The following is a 20486-nucleotide window of genomic DNA, read 5'->3' on the forward strand; positions in this document are numbered from 1 at the left end:
GCATGCGTGGTTGCATGCTCAGTCATGTCCAACTCTTTGAGACCCATGGACTGCAGCCCACCAGGCTCCTCTGTCCATGGGATTCTCCAGGCATGAATACAGGAATGGATTGCCATGCCCTCTTCCAGGGGATCTTCCCAACCCAGGGATCAAATCCACATTGCCTGCATTGGCAGGCAGGTTCTCCCACAAGCCACCTGGGGAGCCCCTACTGTGCCTCCTCACAATGACAGGAGGACTGTCACCACATTCCCAGGTTCAGGGATTACAGCACAGACTCTTGAGGGCCATTTCCAGAAATCCAGTCTCTCGTGTATCACATGAGTCCAGACAAGTGCCTGGCACACAATAGGTCCTCAAACCGTACTTGCTAAATGGAATGGAACTATCACTTTGCTGGGGCAAAGGATGAGAAGGCATAGACAGAGTGGCTGATAAACAGATCGTTTATCAATTAGTTAAATCTAAGCAGATTATTCTTTTAAAGACTTAGAGTAGAAAACACATTCTGTGGAAGAGTTCTACAAATCATACATATACAGCTCTATACATTTTCACAAACATATGCAAGTGAACAGCACACACCTAAACAATCAGAATATCCCTAGGTACCCTAGAGGCCCTCATGGTCCTAATGCCATAGATTAGTTTTATATATGTTTTGAACTTTGTATAAATGGAATCACACAATATGTACTTCTGATTATTGAACAAAAAAAGCCAGATATTCTGTGTGTTGTGATAAGTAGCCTCTAAGATGACCTCCAATGATTCCCTTCACCTGGAATTCATGATCTTGACTAACCCTCTCCCCTTGAATAACCTGCATCTAACTAATAAAATGGGGCTTCCCAGGTGGCACTAGTGAAGAACTTGCCTGCTAATGCAAGAGATGTAACAGAAATGGATTTGATTCCTGAGTCAGGAAGATTTCCCTGGAGGAGGAACTGGCAAGCCACTCCAGTGTTCTTGCCTGGAAAATCCCAAGGACAGAGGAGCCTGGCGGGCTACAGTCCCTGGGGTCGAAAAGAGTCAGACATGACTGAGCAACTGAGCACGCACGCGCACACACACACTATATTGGATACCATATAAATTAATTTATCCAACCTATTGTTGATGAACATTTGGGTGCTTCCAGTCTGTAGTTATTACAAAAATAATGAACATGGTCATGAATAGTCCTCTACGTCCTAAAAGTCCTATAGCCAAGAAGTCTCTGGGAAAGAGTCCATTTCCAGACTCACCCAGGTTGTTTTAAAGATGCGTATGCACATCAGTCTGGTACACACCTAGGAGTGGATCTGCTGGGTCACTGGATAAGGATATATTCAGCTTAATACACCAAATGGTTTTTCCCAAGTGGTTGTATCAATTCGCACAATGCCAGTAGTACATATGAGTCCTTACTGCTTCACAATCTTGCCAAGAGTTGGTATTTTCTTTTTGGGGAGGATCATTCTAGTGGAAACCGTTTTTGTTTCCCAAGGTTCTCAGGTAATATTAATATTCAGCCAAAACTGAAAATCCCTGCTTAACTACTGCTTCCCCTTTATTAGGCGGAACCACATGAAACTGCTGTATTTGTAGGATTTAAAAAGGTAAATACTGGCTATTTCTTGTGGCTAAACTAATGATTACTTCACATCTTATTTACATTTATGCTAAAAAGGAAACTGAAACTGAAATGCACATCAGTGGGGAAATACCTTAACAACTGGAGCTGAAATGAAATTTTTAAATTAAAAATGGATTTCAGTGACTTTTACATTTTAATATTAACCAGATCCTGAAAAGCTTGAAAACAGACCAATGATGTGCACCCTCGCTGCCGGTCAGAATCTCCTGTGGGTTTTCAAAACTTAAGTGTCCCTGCCCCAACCCTCAGGAACCCTAACTGTGAGATTAAGGTGAGGCTAAGAATGTGTGTTTGCAAAAGGTGAATGTACGGACAAGGCTAAGAACTGTTGATACTACCTGTCCCACGGCTTTCTTTACCATTCATTCAATCTGAGGAAAGACTTAACAGTTATATACTTGGAAGAGAAGCACTTGTGTGTTAGTTCCTTCTGGACTTTAGAATGCTGACCTGCATGTCAGGTTGGAACAATTCTTTTGCTCTGAACAGGACTCTCTCTACTGTATCAAGGATGGAAGGCTTGTATTTGACTTGAATAGAGCTCTATGAACTGAGTTAAAAAGTATCATCAAGAGCATTTACTGGTTACACACAGGTATTTTTAAAAGTGCCCAGACACAACCATGTTACCCAATAGGAGGACTAAGCATATACTCAGTGACCATAAAACCAGGTGTGCACGTACACACCCACACACAAAAATGCTCAGTTAAAAAAAAATTATGACCAAGAGGGGAGGGACAAAGAAAATCTAAGTAGTCATCATGACAGGAAGAATCGGATCCCTGTATTTCCTTAAAGTTATTTCCCAGAGTAATTAAAAATTAAATATAGGGCTGGGGCAGATCATCTAGGGGCTGGGAGGAAACAGTGCCATATACAATTCTGAGCTCAAGGTCTTTTCTTTTATTTCAAACTTTATTTATTTTTAAAATTTTGTATTGGGGTATAGCCAATTAACAATGAGCCTTTAAAAATCTTACTAGAGTCCTGAGTCAGATTGGTTCCCAATGCAAGCGATATGCCTTTACCTCTGCAAGCGATAAAAGCATATGTATTTTCACATGAAGGGGAAAGAAAAAAGTCTGGAAACTTTATTTTTATCAGTATTTACCAACTCCGGAATTCTACTGCCTCCCGCGTGATTCTTTTTCCTGTCCTCCAGCACCTGGAGTCGGGACACACTTGCCTAAGTTGAAAGAACGCACTGCTGCTGCTGCTGCTAAGTCGCTTCAGTCGTGTCCGACTCTGTGCGACCCCACAGACGGCAGCCCACCAGGCTCCCCCGTCCCTGAGATTCTCCAGGCAAGAACACTGGAGTGGGTTGCCATTTCCTTCTCCAATGCGTGAAAGTGAAACGTGAAAGTGAAGTCGCTCAGTCGTGTCCGACTCTTCGCGACCCTATGGACGGCAGCCCACCAGGCTCCTCCGTCCATGGGATTTTCCAGGCAAGAGTACTGGAGTGGGGTGCCATTGCCTTCTCCGCAGGAGATGGTTTTAATTACTAGACTTTATCAACAGACCGCCAAAGGGCTCCCAGGCCAGCCAAGCTGAAAGCCTCCACTTTTGGAATCCAAGTAGTTTCCAACATCTGACATGCTCAGGTGGAATCCTGGTTCCTAGATTTTGTTCCTAATAACCCCTTGGGGAGATGCCTGTTCGGAATTCTCAAGCCATCTCCCATCCCTACGCTGCTTAGCCACCTGAACCGCCTGGAGGATCAGAACACAGTCCTATCACCCAGCAAGACTCTCCCTAACCCACCTCCCGGGTCTTAGAGGAACAAGTTTCAACCGCACCCAACACAGCGGCGCTCTGGCCCAGGCGAAAAAACACACCTGGCCAGTGACTCTGATAACCTCACTAATTAGGTGGCCAAGGGGGTCAGCGACAAACCCAGAAGGTCACACCTCAAACCCCGCCGCCTCCTGCCTCCCGCAAGAGCCCTGCCAGGTGCTTACCCTCCTCTAATCGACAGGGTTGATCTCAATCACGGGTCTTTACTCCTGGCGCGGAACGAAACCCCGCGCGCGACATCTTGGGAAATGTAGTCCCCGCCTCCCCGGGGTCCCCGGGTCCACCCATGAGAGCCCCGCACCCAGAGGGATTTCTCTGCCTGGGTCCGATTAAACCGGAGCTGCCAACCCACTGTGGGGGCGGGGCCGCCCCCCACGGAGGACTCGGGGTGCTCTCCCGGGTCGGTGGGAAGAGACGAAACTACAGTCCCCAGGCTGCTCTGCGCCGAGCCCGGAGCCGGCAGCCTCGCTTTGCGTGACCGCGGCAGGTTGGTCCTGGAACAGATGAGCGCAGAATATTTAGGCGAAAACGCGAGGAGGGGGTGGGATCGCGGGGCAGGAGGAGTATCTCCGCCAAGAAAATTATGCATGCGTTAGGGAAGCTCTGAGAGAATGGCTGTGGAAGGTAAGGGACGCTTGGGCATTTTAAGCTCCCTCTTAACGCGCGCACCCCAATACACACATCCCCGCTGAAGCTTGGGGAACCTGGGGAGGAAAGGAAAGGGGGTGGTGGCGAGCGGGCCCTTTCCTCTTAACACCTCTTCTTGGCACTCACCTGAGCCACGGAAGGCCAGTGGGCGCTTTATTCAGTTGCTTCAGAAAGACAAGTCGATTGCGCAGGACTCTAGGGTTGGAGGCGAAGAGTGTCCCTAATGCGAAACGATGTGCTGGAAATGGGGGAAAGCCCGAGAGATCGCCTTGAGATTTCAGCCCCGAGGTGCCCTTTTTGATGCTCCCCACCTCCCACCCCATACACCGGAGCCAGCTCCTTGGCCTCACAGCTGGTAGATGCTCGCTTTGCCCACCCCCGCTCCCCCCGCCCGCACGTGGGAAAGGACCCTCACCAGGTGCGTCATGGGGAAGCATGGACTGCTACTGGGTCGAGGGCCCCACGTCGTGTGTACCCAGAAGCGACAGCAGTGGATGTACCCAGAGGGTGGAGGTGTCCCTACACCTGCCTCTGTTCATACAACCCTCCCGAGGCTGTCAGAGTTTACAGAAACAATCAATCAGGGATGAGGGCAATCAACCTCTTCGATTGGGGTGAATCCTCTTCTTTGAAGCCCACCTTCTTTCCTCATATAATTTTGGCCTTTGGCTTTACAGTGCGGGCTCTATGATCCTGCTTCCTTTGAACTTCCCGGTTGAAAGCCGGGATGGACGGTTTGTATGGAATCCCAAGTTTTCGTTCAGATTCTCTAACCTTGGAAGACTGGCTTTTTTGCTGAGGGTGCTTTCTGGGTAAAATGTATGGGCCAGACGGGTTTATGATGTCGCACTAGTAGCCAAACTGTGTCTGAATGATGAAGTGAAATGAGCGTGAGACTAAAGGGGAGCATCCGATCATCTCCAGAATTATGGTTCCTGAGTGTGGCTCAGGTCCTAGAGGAAATGGGTGTTGGAAAGAGGGCATGCTTGCCAGCTGTGGCAGGCTCCTTGCCAAGGGGAAATGAGCCTGCTCCTTGGAGGCTGGAGGCAAGAAGAAACCATGAGAGCTTACTGGCCTCCTTCTCCTCTCCCTAACCCACCCCAGGTGAGAGCAACTGAGCTACTCTGACTCTTGTTAGATTACTCTTGTTAGTTACTTAGCAACTTGAAGAAGCAACACCCCAGCTCCTGTAATCAACATCGATTAACTTAGAAGACTTCTTTTGGACTGTCTGAGGTTTGAAGATTTCCCCAGCTGGGCACTTCTATCTACCTTTTAATGTATATATTTGGCTTTTAAATTATTTATAAAATTATGTTTATACACACATACATACATACATACATACACACACACACACACACACACACATACATGATCCTCTGGAGAAGGAAATGACAACCCACTCCATCCAGTTTTCTTGCCTGGGAAAATCCCATGGACAGAGGAGCCTGGTGTCCTGCAGTCCATGGGGTCACAAAGAGTTGCACAACTTAGCTTCTAAATAACAAATCATATATGTGACTTTAAAAAAATAACCAGCTTTCTTTTCCATGCAAATGAATAGTAGAGTGAGAATTTGACTTTTTGCATTGTTACAGTTGATGGTAACTGAGACAAGACTTTAGATGAAAAGGAAAAAAAAAAAAAAACACCACCAAGATAAAGTTCACTGAGCTGAGGCCAAGGGCAGGCTGACCTACTGGCACCCTCTCTATTCACCCCTCAGATGACATGATAGCTTCTCTTCCCCACTCTTCTGTGTCCTCAAGGGCACTCCCACTGGTTGCCAGTCCAGGGTATACTTGAAAACAATTTCCTGCTTGCTGGAAGAAGTATAGAATTAGTCATATTTCTTGTCTGATGGGTTATTATACCAGTGAAGCCAGACCTTACAAAAACAAAGGCTTTGAAAGGAAGTATGCCTGGACTGTGGAGAGCTTATTTTATTTTCTAGTGCCTTGTTTGGTTAAAGTGGCTGTCTAGTAAACAGGAGATCCTGAGCTGGAATCACAATGAGCTTCAACTTGAAGAATAAAGGGAACGTTTTAAACTTTGGCTGCAAATATTCCTGTCTCTGGTCTTTACAAAGGCGAGCTTCTTGGTTTGAACTTGGCCCTTCCTGGCTACTCTCACTTGGCCTTTCAAGGCTCAGGGTAAACTCCTCTGGGAACTTGTCTTAGCCCTCCTTTCCCTCTGACTTCTGAGTGGTCCGCCCAGTCTGTGGGAAGTGCCTGTAGCATTCTGTTCCCTTAGCACCTGTGCTTCTATCCATCCTAACACTTGCCTTAGTTCATGTCTCTCACTAGACTGTAGTAAAACTGCAACCCCTTAGGAGCAGAGACCATATGCTTTTGACATTTTATACTCCCAGGCTGTAGTATACTACCTGACCCATGATAGGTATTCAACAAATACTCATGAAATGCATGGGAAATAAATCCGTGGAGCTTTTGTAACTGACTCCCTAAGGGTGCATGAAATTTTCTGAGGATTTCTGAGAGGTTTGAAGGTAGGGAGGCTTTTAAAGGAAGTGCCCCCTCTCTTTAGTCTTCCGATGCTCAAAGTCTCTTCTAGAGCAGTGGTTTTCATCTGAGAGGGCTATTTCTGCCTAGGGCATGTTTGAGATAATGCAGGGTCTGGCTTGATATTTTGTGCCCATGGGCCAGCAATGCTAAATGTCCTGTCGTGCATGGCCTTTTCATACAAAATTCCCAACCCAAGACCAGGGAACAACCAGTTTTCCCAAGTTCACTGAGAAACACTGAGAATAAGGAATTTCATCAGTGGGAATGGTATAGGAAATATAATACATGTTACTTAACATCTGAGATTTAGTTTCTGCATCTGGAAAAAATAGGCACACTACTTTTTAGGTACTACTAAAGTTGTGAGTATTAAAGAAAAGGGCTTATTAAGGGTACCCAGAAGGTGGATTCTCCGTAACTGTTATTTATATTACCATCCTTCTTTCAAAAAGCAGTACTGTTTGGAACTTGTTTTCTACCCGGAATTTTTACTTATTCATGTCAGTTTTTGTAATTAGTAACAAATTAGAAGGTGGTTTTTTTTTTTCTTGCAGTGTGTAACCTGTTTTCTTAAGTAAGCTTGAACTTGTAAAAGTGTTAAGAGCAATTAAGTGGCTCATTCATTTTGTTGAACCTGTAGCTTTGAGTTTACATTGAAAAAGAGATGCTGCCTGTGTATTTTATGGCTATCCTGAGTTAGGTTTTCTTTAAAGTAATTACAGCATCCTAGGTGTAGTCCCTAACCTGGTTATGATCCAAGTCTTATACCTGTGGGCAACTTAAAGCTGTGCTTTCCAGCCACAGAATGTGTTATGGTCTGCATTCAGATTGAGATTGTTTTGGCATCCATTTCCTTCTTAAAAACATGTTGTAAGAAATTACTCCATTAAGCTGGAGAACTAGGACCTCTAGAAAGGATGTAACCTGCAGAAACCAAGAGTAATCCATTCTCCATGGAGACTGTGGAGACAGTTGTATCCATTGAGACACTTTTCTAACATGAGTTGTAGGCAGAGGGAAAAAGTAGATTCATCTGACATAGTGTTGTATCCACTTCTGTATTCCAAGATTGGTACCTGGCACTTTGGCGGACATTAGTAACTTTTTTTTGAGTGAAGTATTGGGTTAGCCCCAAAATTCATTCAGGTTTTTCCATACAGCGTTATGGAAAAAAAGTGAACGCACTTTTTGGCCAACCCAATATAAATGCTTCGGAGCAAAAGAAAACTTTTCCTACCTTGGTCCCCATTTCCTTTCCCTGCATCATCCTCAGCTGTATAAGAAAAGTGGAATGGAGAAATACGATATATATAGTGTTTCTATTCCAGATCTAATAAATTAATAGTTCCTCTTCCATGGCAGAAAGGTGAGTCCCAATATTCACCACCCTTCCAAAAAGATTTCCAATAGAAGGCTGGGTGCTGTAAGTGACATTGGGCTAGGGGCTCTGCATTCTCCATCTCAAATGAACAAGCTCACTTATCAGATAGCCTCTGATTAGTCATTCGGTGCTCACATTCTATAGTTTTTCTCCTGTGAAAGAGTAACAAAACTGCCCATCACCAAAATATTGTAAGGATAAGTAATCCTAACAGTGGCTGGGGAAAGAGGAAGAAGATAGTTGGAACTTCTCGGCAAAGAGAAGTAGTCACGAAAAGTGACTGTACCCTGCTGGCCCTGAACTGAGTCACAATCACAATTCGAGATAAAGACATTGTCTTGATTAGAAGGGTACAGGAGTTATTTTTTTCTGACTTTGGGCTAGATGGTAAAGTGGAAATGCCAACCCACTCCAGTACTCTTGTCTGGAAAATCCCATGGATGGAGGACCCTGATAGGCTGTAGTCCATGGGGTCACGAAGAGTCGGACACTTACTGAGCGACTTCACTTTCACTTTTCACTTTCCTGCTTTGGAGAAGGAAATGGCAACCCACTCCAGTGTTCTTGCCTGGAGAATCCCAGGGACAGCGAAGCCTGGTGGGCTGCTGTCTGTGGGGTCACACAGAGTTGGACACGACTGAAGCAACTTAGCAGCAGCAGCAGCACCCCAGCAGAGAGTTTACCCCTTACAGGAACGCCTGTCTCTGTGACATTGGCAGCTTGGCCTGCAGAGAGGAGATGGGCTCCTGCAGCAAGAACCTAGGACCCAGAGAGAGACAGGCCCCAACTACGGATGCCTTGCTCCCTTTCACAGGCTTGCATGCTACTTGTTTTCTCCTCACCAGAGGAGAGCCCGTCGAGAGTGGAGAGAGACCTGCAGTGCTTTCCTTTTGGACTGCCCCCCATGGCACAGGAATCAAGGAGGAAGATGGCTATCTGGGTGCTAGCCCACCTCCAGTTTTTCTAGCTGTGTTTCCATGTGGGGAACATGGTTTTTGTGCACGTCTCCTTGGTGGGGCTTTTTGCCTGACCCATGATAGACTCTCTGTGAGGTTGGGTGAACGAATGAGTGGCAGCCTGAAAGAATGGGTGAGCTTGTGGGTGCATCTGATTTCTGCAGTAGGCCACATGTTCTCCCCAAGGAGAACCCTTAGCTGCGTTCATCTGCAAAAGTGCACGCTGTAAAGGCAGTGCAACCGTCAACCGGCTTCCGTTGTGACTCTGCGTAGCATCCGTGTCAGTGTTCAGCTACTTGCTACTCAAGTCTCCTGCATTTCACTTTTCACCAAGGGTCTTTTTTTTTTTTTTCCGTCTTTTCTTAATATTTATTTTGTTCTGTATCCCACAAGATAAGACTTTCCTGCAGCAGCAGCTTAACCAATCACTCTGTTTTAGGACTTGAGAGTGATGAATGGAAGCCCATCATGGATGGGCTCCTGTCCAGTGGTGGTGCACGAGGGAGAGGTAGGAGCCCTAGCCTGACTTCCTGCCGCTCCCAGCTCTTCTCCTGATCTCTAACTGGTTGGACAGGACTTCAGTCTAATCCTACTCTTACCTGGCCCCACCCTTGCTAATTCCTTTCAGGCCACCCTTCTTTCTCTTCTGTCTCGCTGTGCACTTAGGCCAGAAGGAACCAGGGCTGGTGCTGAGAAGGTGAAGACATATGGAATATGTGATAACATGTAGCCAGTGAAGCTGTGTTCCATCCACATGCTGAGTGAGTCACAGTAGATGCCCTGGGGACACATTACGGGAGGGGCAGCCAGGGATCCAAAACCTGTTCCTGTTCCCTGGGGGGTAAGCATCAGACATTGTACATTTGGTGAATTAGGAGAAAGAGGAGAAAATTGCGGACTCTCTTTCTCTCGCATTGGGCATTTGCTGTTAATAAGCTGGAGAACATTGCCTGTGTGCAAGGAACTCTACTAAATTTGGGGGGGAGTCCATAAAGAAGAAAGCTTAGCCTTCCCCTGTGTCCACTTGGCTGGAGACGGATTCAGATGAAAGCTGAATGATACAAGTGCTAAATAAAAGTACAAGCAACATAACGTGGGAGGTCTGAGAACAGACAGAGCATTTAGTTCAGAGCTGGATGGGATGACCTAACCAAGGGGACCGCCTTTGAGTGAGCTTTGGAACACAATACTCATGATTGGGGGATGGGGGAAGGACATAGAACAGAGGGCTGAGTGGGATGTGTGTTCCCTAACCGCATTCCCCCCCACCAAGTTCTAGCTTTGTGGCTGTTTAGCCCTCTATGGGCACGGTAGTGAACGGGCATGCGCCTGTCACGTCTGATACGTTCCTTTTTCTATGGGCTGCATCATCCGCTTGGCCAGACCTCTAGCACTCCCTGCAGCCCAGTTGGATCTTGCCTGTGGTCCTTTTGTCACAAGAGTGAGCTAGGAAAAGTGCTCTCCTGATTCCTCCCGAATTTTCTGATGTGGATGTCACAGCACTACCAGCTCAGAGCTAGCTCATGAGAGCACACTCGGCTATATTTAGTCTGATTTTTCTAAAGTGTGGGTGCAAGAAGCTGCTCGTATAGCTTGCCTCCCAAGGGAAGAGCACACGGGGTGGTGGTTGTTGGGTGACAGGGGGCTGCCTCACTGCCTTCTCTTTGCAGCCTTTTTCCCAGGGCACCTGGTGCTGGGAGGAACCAGCTGGTTCAGTTCCTTTGTTCCTCAGCTGCTGCTGATGCTCTGGAAGGTGTTTGGTGCTATTCTGTCCAGAAGCCATTTTTATAGCCCAATGGTATTACAGTGTCTGTGTATTAGCTGCTAATGAAGGCATGCAGATCCTCAGAGTTGGGATAACACCAACAAAATATAATAGGTAAAATAAAAGCCATCCTCACTGTTAAGTGTAGTATTTGATTTTACTCATTGTGTGATTCCCTGACATTATGAGATTAACAGCAGGAAGCAAAAGTGATCATAATTGTTGTTGTGCAGTCACTAAGTTGTGCCTGACTCTTTCCAACCCCGTGGACTGCACCACACTAGGCTTCCCTGTCCTTCTCTATCTCCCGGAGTTTCCTCATAATATGAGTGTGTTTATTCACTAAAGACTCAACACTTAATCTCTCTCCACCAAAAATTTACTTTCCACTCAACACCCACAGTTTTGTAGGTTGGGCTCTCTTAGTCTGATAATTGCTTAGTTATACAATTGTGCATGCAAATTGACTGCAAAGAGAAATTTCGGATCATGCAAAAGAGGAAGAAAATTCATGGACTCTGTGAAAGTAACATTGGAAAACTGACAGAATGAGACAGCTGTGACCCAATTAAGATTTGGCTTAGTTAGGCCAGGTAACCATTAAACAAGGGAAAATTGACCTACCATGCTGATTTGGTAGGAACCAAGGAAAGAATTAGACCAAATAAGGATTAAGAGAAGTCTCTGGTGAAAAATGATGCCCTGAAATACTTTGGGGAGAAAATGATCTCTTTTATAAATGGGCTGTGAAAAGTCAAACATAAAATGAAAAATGTTTTGGCTTGCAGATATGAATCTTGTTGGAGGAGCTATATAACAAAAAAAATTGATTTTTTTTAAAATTCTAAGAATTAACAGATACTTAAAATTTTAATCTAAGTTGACTAAACTGGAGATAAACATCTCCATTTCTCTCTCCAAGTATCACTCAAACTGTTTGATTCTTAATTTTTGAAACTTGACTTTGTATTTCCTTCCCTCTCTTTCTACATTAGTACTTTAAAAAGTTTAAAGTTCAGATTATTTAGGTATAATTTACATTCAGTAAAATTTACCTTTTGTAGTTCTTTGTAACCATGAAGAAAATCAAGTTCAATTCCTACACCCTGAAAAGAATTCTTGTTCACTTTACACTTTGTTCACAGTCTCTGATTAACATACTGTTCTGAGTTGTCTTTATACTTTAGCCTTTGCCAGGTTATATAAAATATCATATACTATGATAAAATGATATCATATACTATGTTGCCATTTGAGTCTGAATTCTTTCATTTAGTATAATGCATTTGAAATTCATCATTCAGCCCGTTTAATTGGTGAATAGCAAGCATTCTATTGAATGGATGTACCACAGGTTATTTACCAATTATATATTTAGATTGTTTCCAGTTTGGGGTAATTATGAATAAATGACTGTTAGCAGCTGCATACAGGTTTTTGTGTAAACATTGTTGTTTCTCTTGTATGAATAGCTCCAAATAGAATTTGAGTCCGTGTGTGTTTTAACTGTATAAGAAACTGCCAAACTGCTCTCTAGAGTTACTGTCTCATATGTATTTTTCTCAATTTGGATTTTTTTCTCTATTAATCATCTGCTAATAATGAGGACCTCACAAGAATAAGAGAATTACATTAATGGGGACAATTAGAAGGAAATAGTTTTCCAGAAGTGAGTTCCCTGAATTGCATTATGGAAGAACATGCAAGTAAAGCAATGGCAAAATGTATCTTGGTTTCCAGGTTAGTCCAGACTTCAAGGATGGATTTGGCCTGGAAACATCACTGGTTTTACATCCAAAAGAAAGCTGTTTAATTCCCTTTATAATAAAAAGCAACAGGAATTTGCCATCAAGTTCTGGATATTTGTTTGTTGTTTTGTTTTGGTTGTTGTTATTGTGGAAAACCAGATAAGGAATGGAGCCCAGATGAGGGAGGGCTTCCCTTTGGAGGAAAATTGGGGAAGAACATGCTTGAGAGGCCATAGATGAATTGAACTGGAGCAGGAAAATTTTACTTCCTGTCCCTGGAAGGAATTGGTCTTGCCTGCCAAGGGGAGCTTCCGGTGGAGCCAAGGACTCCATTTTATGAAGCCTAAGAAAAGGTTAATTGATTCGATCTCTAGTGATTTAAATTTTAAGTGTGGCTGTGTGTGATCTGATTGAAAATTGGGTCTTTCATGAGCTCTCCCTTTATACAGTGGGAGCAGTGCTTGATTCACCTGCAAAGACCAGATTTTGCTCAGCCACAAATTAGATGGAGGGCTTTCCCACAGAATCGCTTCCAAGTGCAAAACATGGTTTTGGAGTTATAATTTGGGTATGGATGCATTAGGATTTTCAGAATTTCCCAGTGGTCTTTGGGGTATTTGAATTTGGAATAGCCCAGAATTTGTATGATACATGGTTGCCTTAATGTAGTGCTACCCTGTTGGAGGTTGTAAAATGTCAATGTAGGGTTTTTGTGTTTGTTTTTGAGAAGGTGCCTGTGTATTACATAGAGGTGAAAATTTAATATTAACCAGGCTTCAGTAGATGAACGTTGCACTTAATTTTGTTGAGTTGCTTATTTCCCCCATGATGACAGTGGTTTACAGCTGGAGGAAAAAGAGCAACCAGTTGCCAAGAAATGGACATCTACTTCCTGGTCTTGGCTGAGTCATCACCCTTTTTTTCCTTCCCTCTCTGAGGCTAGAACCAGGTGTGTGTCGGTACTCTGTGATGCCTTAGTTTTTGCTTTCTGTTTGTTTTCTGCTCTCTGAGATAACCACAGTGAAAAAAAAGTTTTAAATTAAATCTGCCTGAATAAACTATAGGATTGCCCTTTGGTGTTAAGGCATCTTGGAAATTTAGGTGAGTATAGCATTTACTTCATCTTCCCTAGTGGCTCAGAGGTTAAAGTGTCTGCCTTCAATACGGGAGACCCAGGTTAGATCCCAAGGTCCAGAAGATCCCCTGGAGAAGGAAATGGTAACCCACTCCAGTATTCTTGCCTGGAGAATCCCATGGACGGAGAAGCCTGGTAGGCTACAGTCCACGGGGTCGCAAAGAGTTGGACACGACTGAGCGACTTCACTTACTTACTTAGCATTTACTTCCTATAGCTTAGAAGTGAAATAGTCTTCATTTTACACTCATAGATATTTACTGAGGATCCAATGTATGCCAGTCTCTAGCAGAATTTGATTTATAGTGCTGTAATACCGTGGATAAGCTTAGGAAAAACAAGTGTTCTGAAGACCAATCTGCTTAGATAGTGTTTCCTTAGTAATGAGGTTCCTCTGGGGCACTTGATAACATCCACGTTCCTCCTCTCCTCCCTTGGGTGGTATTTTTTTGAGTCAGAAATGGGGCCCTGAATCTAACGCATGGCCTGAGTCATTCTTAGTAAGTATATTTGGAGATGCTGGTGTGGGGGCAAGATTCTTAATCTAAATCTTGATCTAAAATCACAAGAGGGGACTGAAGGTCTCATGGAATCCTTGACCCCCTTAAACCATATGCACAATATGTATATGGATATTGTATTTTTCTTGGGAAAGGGGACTGGGGCTGTCATTCTGTTCTCCAGGGAATAAAGATCTTCTTTATCTTTATTTAGATCTTCTTTAGAACAGCCATTGTACTTTTTAAAAATATATTCTGATTAATCTCTAGTGCCAATAACTATGTCTGTCACATAGAAAGCATACAACTATTTGTTTAGTAAACAGAAAGATTAATGTGTTTTCATTAGTTACTACTGGTTACTCTAAGCCAGCCTCTTGATGGCCACTCTCCCGATGTTGTTCAGTTGCAAAGTCTTGTCTGACTCTGCGACCCATGGACTGCAGCACACAGGCTTTCCTGTCCTTTGCCATCTCCTGAGTTTGCTCAAACTCATGTCTGTTGAGTCAGTGATGCCATCCAACCATCTCATCCTCTGTCACTCCCTTCTCCTCCTGCCTTCAATCTTTCCCAGCATCAGGGTCTTTCCCAATGAGTCAGTTCTTTGCATCAGATGACCAAAGTATCGGAGCTTCAGCATCAGTCCTTCCAGTGAATATTCAGGGTTGATTTCCCTTAGGATTTATTGGTTTGATCTCCTTGCTGTCCAAAAGACTCTCAAGAGTCTTCTCCAGACATTAGTTTTCATAATGCAATGAGATAGTTGATTTCCCAGCCCATAGCTGAGAGACTTTAGGTTCAGAGAAGATAAGAAATTTCTCCAAGGCCACACAGCTAATTGGTGGTGGGACTGGGCTTTGCTGCCAACTTTGCCATGTTCCAGTGAGACTGAAAATCGGTCAGTTGTGTCCGACTCTTTGCAACCCTTTGGACTATGTAGTCCATGGAATTCTCCAGGCCAGAATGCTGGAGGGAGTAGCTGTTCCTTCGCCAAGGGATCTTCCCCACCCAGGAATTGAACCCAGGTCTCCTGCATTGCAGGCAGATTCTTTACCAACTGAGCCACCAGGGAAGCTTTTTCACAGTCCTGTGTTGCTTTCTGAGTTTGTTTCAGTTTGGTAGTTTGGCTCTACTTTACTAGCTGTTTGTTGGAAATGTTGATAATTTAAGGGGAAGAATAAAACAGTGTAATAAACAAAACATTGCTTATTTGGGCTCTACAGTAGGGAAAACTCTTCCAGGTTTTGTAGATCAAATCTCTAATGAGATATTTGTCTTGATCTCGGCTCTCTGCACTTTAGTTTCCTTCTGTGTAAGAGCCTGAGGTCTTAGGGTTTTTGTTGCTGCTGTTTATCCCTGTGGGTTTCCAGATTCACTTATGTACCCAGCACAAATGAGTGTGCATTCCTATTTGGATAATAAACATTCATTGTGCACTGGTGATAAACTCAGTTCTGTGAATAGCACTCACCGGGTGATATAAAAGAATGTAAGGCCACCAACCTTTCCTTCATGGGGCTTATGATTGCTTCAGATTCAAGGCTTGGTTTGTGAATGTATCTTAAAAAAAAAAAAAAAAAGATATAGACTTGGGCAGAGTGGGCAGTGTAGGGGGCTCTGCTTTCAATCAGAGGAGCCGCCATGCCCACAGCAAAGGTCCTCTCACTGCCCTTGACTCCCCAGAAGATGTTCTTAAAGGGCGTTTTTCTGTTTGTTTGTTTTGTTGTTCATCTGTTTTTTTAAAACTTAACTTCTATGGAAAGTTTGATCACAGCCTGGAGAAATTGAAAAACCAAAGAAGCTAAAGTAATAAGATAAGGGGAAAGAAAGGAACAGAGGAACAGATGTGAGAAACATTTCAGAGTTGGGGGTGGGCGGGGAAGAATAGGATTTGAGATTGTGTAGTTATAGGGTGGGCAGCAATATAAGTACTCCCAACTCTTCAGGGACACTCTACTGCCAGTAAAATCAAGCCCAAACTCCTTAGCAGTCAGCGACCTTTCCAGACTCACTGCCCTCCTGCTTCAGGCTGATCTCCACTCCTTTCCCTTAGGAACCTTCCCTGATACTTGAGGGGCCCAGGGATCAGCTGTGTGCTGACTCCCTACCATATTGTTTATGCTGGTCTCCCCACCTAGAAGGTCTTTCTTCCACACGTTCACTTTGCACATCCTTCTATGTGCATGTCTAAGGCAAGAGAGTAGGTGGGTAAGTCAGGGAGATTTCATGTGTGCTGAGCAGGATCACCAGTACCAGCAGTTTAAGGGACAGGATAAGGAAGAGGAGGCTGAAGGAGATGAGGAGAAGCAGTCAGTGGAAGATGGGGTACCATTTCAGAGTGGAGAGTCTCAGCATCACGTGATGAACTAAGATAGCCAGCAAGACATGTGCTGGGAAGCACCCAGTGGTTTGGTAAAAATTTAAAGCATTCTGATGAAATGGGGAAGCAAGTCCACATTCTAATACTTTGGAGGTGTTGAGGAAGCTACTCTTGATTCAAATGTATCGTCAAGAAATGGAAAGAAGTGTGAAAGTGGAAAGGAAAGGGAGTTGTGGAAAGGGAGAGGTCAAGGGAGTTGTAAATATTGTGAAAAGTTGGAAGAAGGAAAACAAGGGGGTTTCATGTAGGTGGGAAGCAGTTCAAACTATGAAATATTTGAGAGTGTTTCTAGTTTGTGTGTGAATTGACCCAGTGGAGAGGGAGATTCTGAAGATACAAAGGATAAAAGGGGTAACCTCTAGAGCAAGGGCCATCAGCACCAGCAAGAGTTTAGATATATTATGTCTTGGAGAAGGTGTCCTTTCTGGAAAGGGTGGTTGGTACAGGTAAGGAATGTTATAACTATAAAATAAAACACATGACTGTTAAAGATATTACTACCTGTACTGTGATAGGCACTGTTCTCAACTTATCACATATTAATTCATTAACCTTCACATGACTCTTGTGAGGTAGGTACCATCATCATCCCTATTTACAAATAACAAAAGAGGTGCAGAGATGTTAAGTGACTTGCTTGTGGTCACTCAACTAGTTCATGGTAAAACTGCAGTTTGGTTAAAAACAGAAGATGTTTGTGACTTCCCTGGTGATCCAGTGGATAAGACTTCACCGTCTAATGCAGGGGGTGTGGATTTGGTTCCTGGTCAGGGAGCTAAGCTCCCACATGCCTCGCAGCCAAAAAAACCAAACCCTAAAACAGAAGCAATATTATAACAAATTCAATAAAGACTGTAAGAATGGCCCACATTAAAAAAAAAAAAAAAGAAAGTCTTAAAAAGATGTTCATTCCAGGTTTCCTAGTTAGGACACTTTGGGGAATACTGGATTCAGACATTATCATCTTCAGAATTTTTTAAATTATGAGACTTAAATGATCACCTACTAATACACTGTTATGTCAGTTATATCAATGAAGTTTTTTTAAAGGATGATCTCTAAGGACATCCACTGGCATTGTCAGTGGGACAGTAACCATTTCTTGCCTGAGTTTATTTTGTAATAACTAATTCCAGGTTGGACAAGGATGGAATCGAGGACTTTGAATTCTCAAATGTTGAGAGGGAATAATTTTCAGAACATGAGTCCTCTTCTGGAGAGGTTAGGCTTTGTGGGGGTGGGTGGGGGGTGCTTGCCTGTGGACCAGGGGTTGGGTGTAGAGGCCAGCCAGCGGATACCACAAGGGCACCCTGATTCTGCAGCCTGGGGTCAGGGTTTCAGGAAAATAGCAGCAAGTAGGAGTGATGTCAGAAAGGTGAAAAGAAAAAAGGTGAAATGATGCTGAAAATAAACTTGGCCAACTGTTCGGTTTTGCCAAGATGGGAACATCATCTCCATTTCCTTCCATCTCCTGCCTCCTTTCTGCTTTTAAAGGCCTTAAGATTTAGGTTTCCAGGGTGCTGAGGCCATTGTCCCTGATTCTAATGATAAGGGAGAGTGCTTTTCCCCAGCTAATGTTCCGTCTATTGCTTGCTAAGTGCCTCTCTACAAACCCACGAAGCTCCTGCCTCCCTCTGACCTGCTTTGCCTGGCCAGGGTTTCTTAACTGAAATTCAGTTGCTTGGCTTTGGCACAGCATGTTTGCTGGGGCTCACCCCAGGCCTTCATCATTGCAATCCTACTACTCTGGCTTGCCTTCCCGAGTACAGCCTCTCGTTGGAGCCACAGCTGACCTATTGGCAGCTGGACCAGGTGCTCCAGTTCCCGTTTCATAAATTAGGATGCGAAGGCTCTCTTGCCCAGGGCCCCATAACTCATTAGTGACGGAGCTCAGATTTAGAACTCAGCATCTCAAGTCTTTTTTATTATGGCCTCTGTTTGCTGCCATGATTTGGAAGGGATGGTACAGTGCCTACTTTGAAGTGGGATACTCTAAAAGGGAGCAAGAATTTTCTTCAATTATGAGTGAAGGCAGCCAGAATGGAACCTGAAGTCGTGGACTTCCCTGGAGGCCTCTAATCCTTGGCTCAAGTGATAAGTTTCTCTTTCTCTCTCCTAGTATTTTATTGATTCACTATAACTGTATCTTCTAAATAGTCTTATGAAAGTAATATTTAAACAAACACTTTTCAGGTATGAAAAATTTTCCTATTTACCCTAGAAAGAAAAAAAAATGAAAACAGGAATAAGAAACTAAGAATAAGAATAGTTAACATTTATTAGGCACTTGCTGATATTAGCAGCTGGGACTGCTGCTCAGCCAACATATACTGATATAGCTGTTATTGGTTGTTAATAGACAAGGACTTTACTGATGGATTGGAGTCCAGGCCATACTGGTAGTCTTAAATCCTCTGACTGTTCCAGTAACCCTACAAGATGGTAGTTAATATTCATTTCGTACATAACAAAATTAAAGCCCAGACAGATTAAATAACTTCCCCCAAATCATTGTTGTGCATTGTTCAGTCACCCAGTTGTGTCTGACTCTGTGACCTCATGGACTGCAGTATGCCAGGCTGCCCTGTCCTTCTCTATCTCCCAGAGTTTGCTCAAATTCATGTCCATTGAGTTGGTGATGTCATCCAACCATCTCATCCAGTGTCACCTCCTTCTACTCCTGCCCTCAATCTTTCCCAGCATCAGGGTCTTTTCTACTAAGTTGGCTGTTCACATCAGATGACCAAAATACTGGAGCTTCAGCTTCACCATTAGTCCTTCCAACTAGTATTCAGGGTTGATTTCCCTCAAGACTCATTGCTTTGATCTCCTTGCTGTCCAAGAGACTTTCAGGAATCTTCTCCAGCACCACAGTTCCAAGGCATCAATTCTTTGGCTCTCACAACCGTATGTGACCACTGGGAAGACCATAGCCTTGACTATACAGACCTTTCTCAGCAGAGGAATATCTCTGCTTTTCAACACACTGTCTAGGTTTGTCATAGCTTTCCTGCCAAGAAGCAATCGTCTTCTGATTTCATGGCTGCAGTCACTATCCTCAGTGATCTTAGAGCCCAAGAAGAGGAAATCTGTCACTGCTTCCACCTTCTCCCCTTTTATTTGCCGTGAGGTTGGAGAAGACTCTTGAGAGTCCCTTGGACTGCAAGGAGATCCAACCAGTCCATTCTGAAGGAGATCAGTCCTGGGTGTTCTTTGGAAGGAATGATGCTAAAGCTGAAACTCCAGTACTTTGGCCACCTCATGCGAAGAGTTGACTCATTGGAAAAGACTGATGCTGGGAGGGATTGGGGGCAGGAGGAGAAGGGGATGACAGAGGATGAGATGGCTGGATGGCATCACAGACTCGATGGATGTGAGTTTGAGTCAACTCCAGGAGTTGGTGATGGAGAGGGAGACCTGGCATGCTGCAATTCATGGGGTTGCAAAGAGTTGGACACGACTGAGCAACTGAACTGAATGGGACCAGATGCCATGATCTTAGTTTTAAGCTAGCTCTTTCACTCTGCTTCAGCCTCAGCAAGAGGCTCTTTAGTTCCTCCCCGCTTTCTGCCATTAGAGTGGAATCATCTGCCTATCTGAGGTTGTTGGTGTTTCTCCCATCTATCTTGATTCCAGCTTGTAACTCATTCAGTTTGGCATTTCTCATGATGTGCTCAGAGTATAGGTTAAACAAACAGGGTGACCAGCTGGTAATTGATGGATCAAGAATTCAACCACCAATTCAGATGACTTCAGTGCCCATTCTGTTGCTATTAAACAAGGAGGCCACCGTGATACACCCAGTAGATCACCCTGGGAGAGTTTATATTTCTTCCTTGACTTTATGTAGGTAATTGACTGTACCTGGTGTAATTTTATTCTGCCCCCTTGCTGCTGCTGCTGTTGCTTCATTCATGTCTGACTGTGCAACCCCATAGACGGCAGCCCACCAGGCTCCACTGTCCCTGGGATTTCTCCAGGCAAGAACACTGGAGTGGGTTGCCATTTC

General features: G+C 44.2%; 2 protein-coding genes across 12 annotated transcripts in view; one reads left to right on the plus strand and one right to left on the minus strand.

Moving 5' to 3' along the window:
• Positions 1–3772, minus strand: part of COLEC10 (collectin subfamily member 10) — a 531893-nt gene extending 528121 nt beyond the window's left edge. The window contains exon 1 of the mRNA XM_069601094.1: positions 3601–3772. The gene's annotated coding sequence lies outside the window, so the exon portion shown is untranslated. The remainder of the gene's footprint in view (positions 1–3600) is intronic.
• A 95-nt stretch (positions 3773–3867) lies between these two features.
• The window catches only part of SAMD12 (sterile alpha motif domain containing 12), a 527507-nt gene continuing 510888 nt past the window's right edge, over positions 3868–20486 (plus strand). For 4 of the 11 annotated variants that reach the window (XR_011259240.1, XR_011259241.1, XM_069601105.1 and 1 more), the window contains exon 1: positions 3889–4060. Coding sequence is in view for 9 of the 11 variants with exons in the window: in XM_069601105.1 (XP_069457206.1) it covers positions 4048–4060 (13 nt within the window). In the remaining 2 variants the exon portion in view is untranslated. Of the gene's footprint in view, positions 4061–20486 lie in introns of all 11 variants that reach the window. The other 7 variants (XM_069601102.1, XM_069601103.1, XM_069601097.1 and 4 more) reach the window with 5 other exon arrangements.

The sequence above is a fragment of the Ovis canadensis genome, chromosome 9 (genome assembly GCF_042477335.2).
Source record: "Ovis canadensis isolate MfBH-ARS-UI-01 breed Bighorn chromosome 9, ARS-UI_OviCan_v2, whole genome shotgun sequence".
Taxonomy (NCBI): Eukaryota; Metazoa; Chordata; class Mammalia; order Artiodactyla; family Bovidae; genus Ovis; species Ovis canadensis.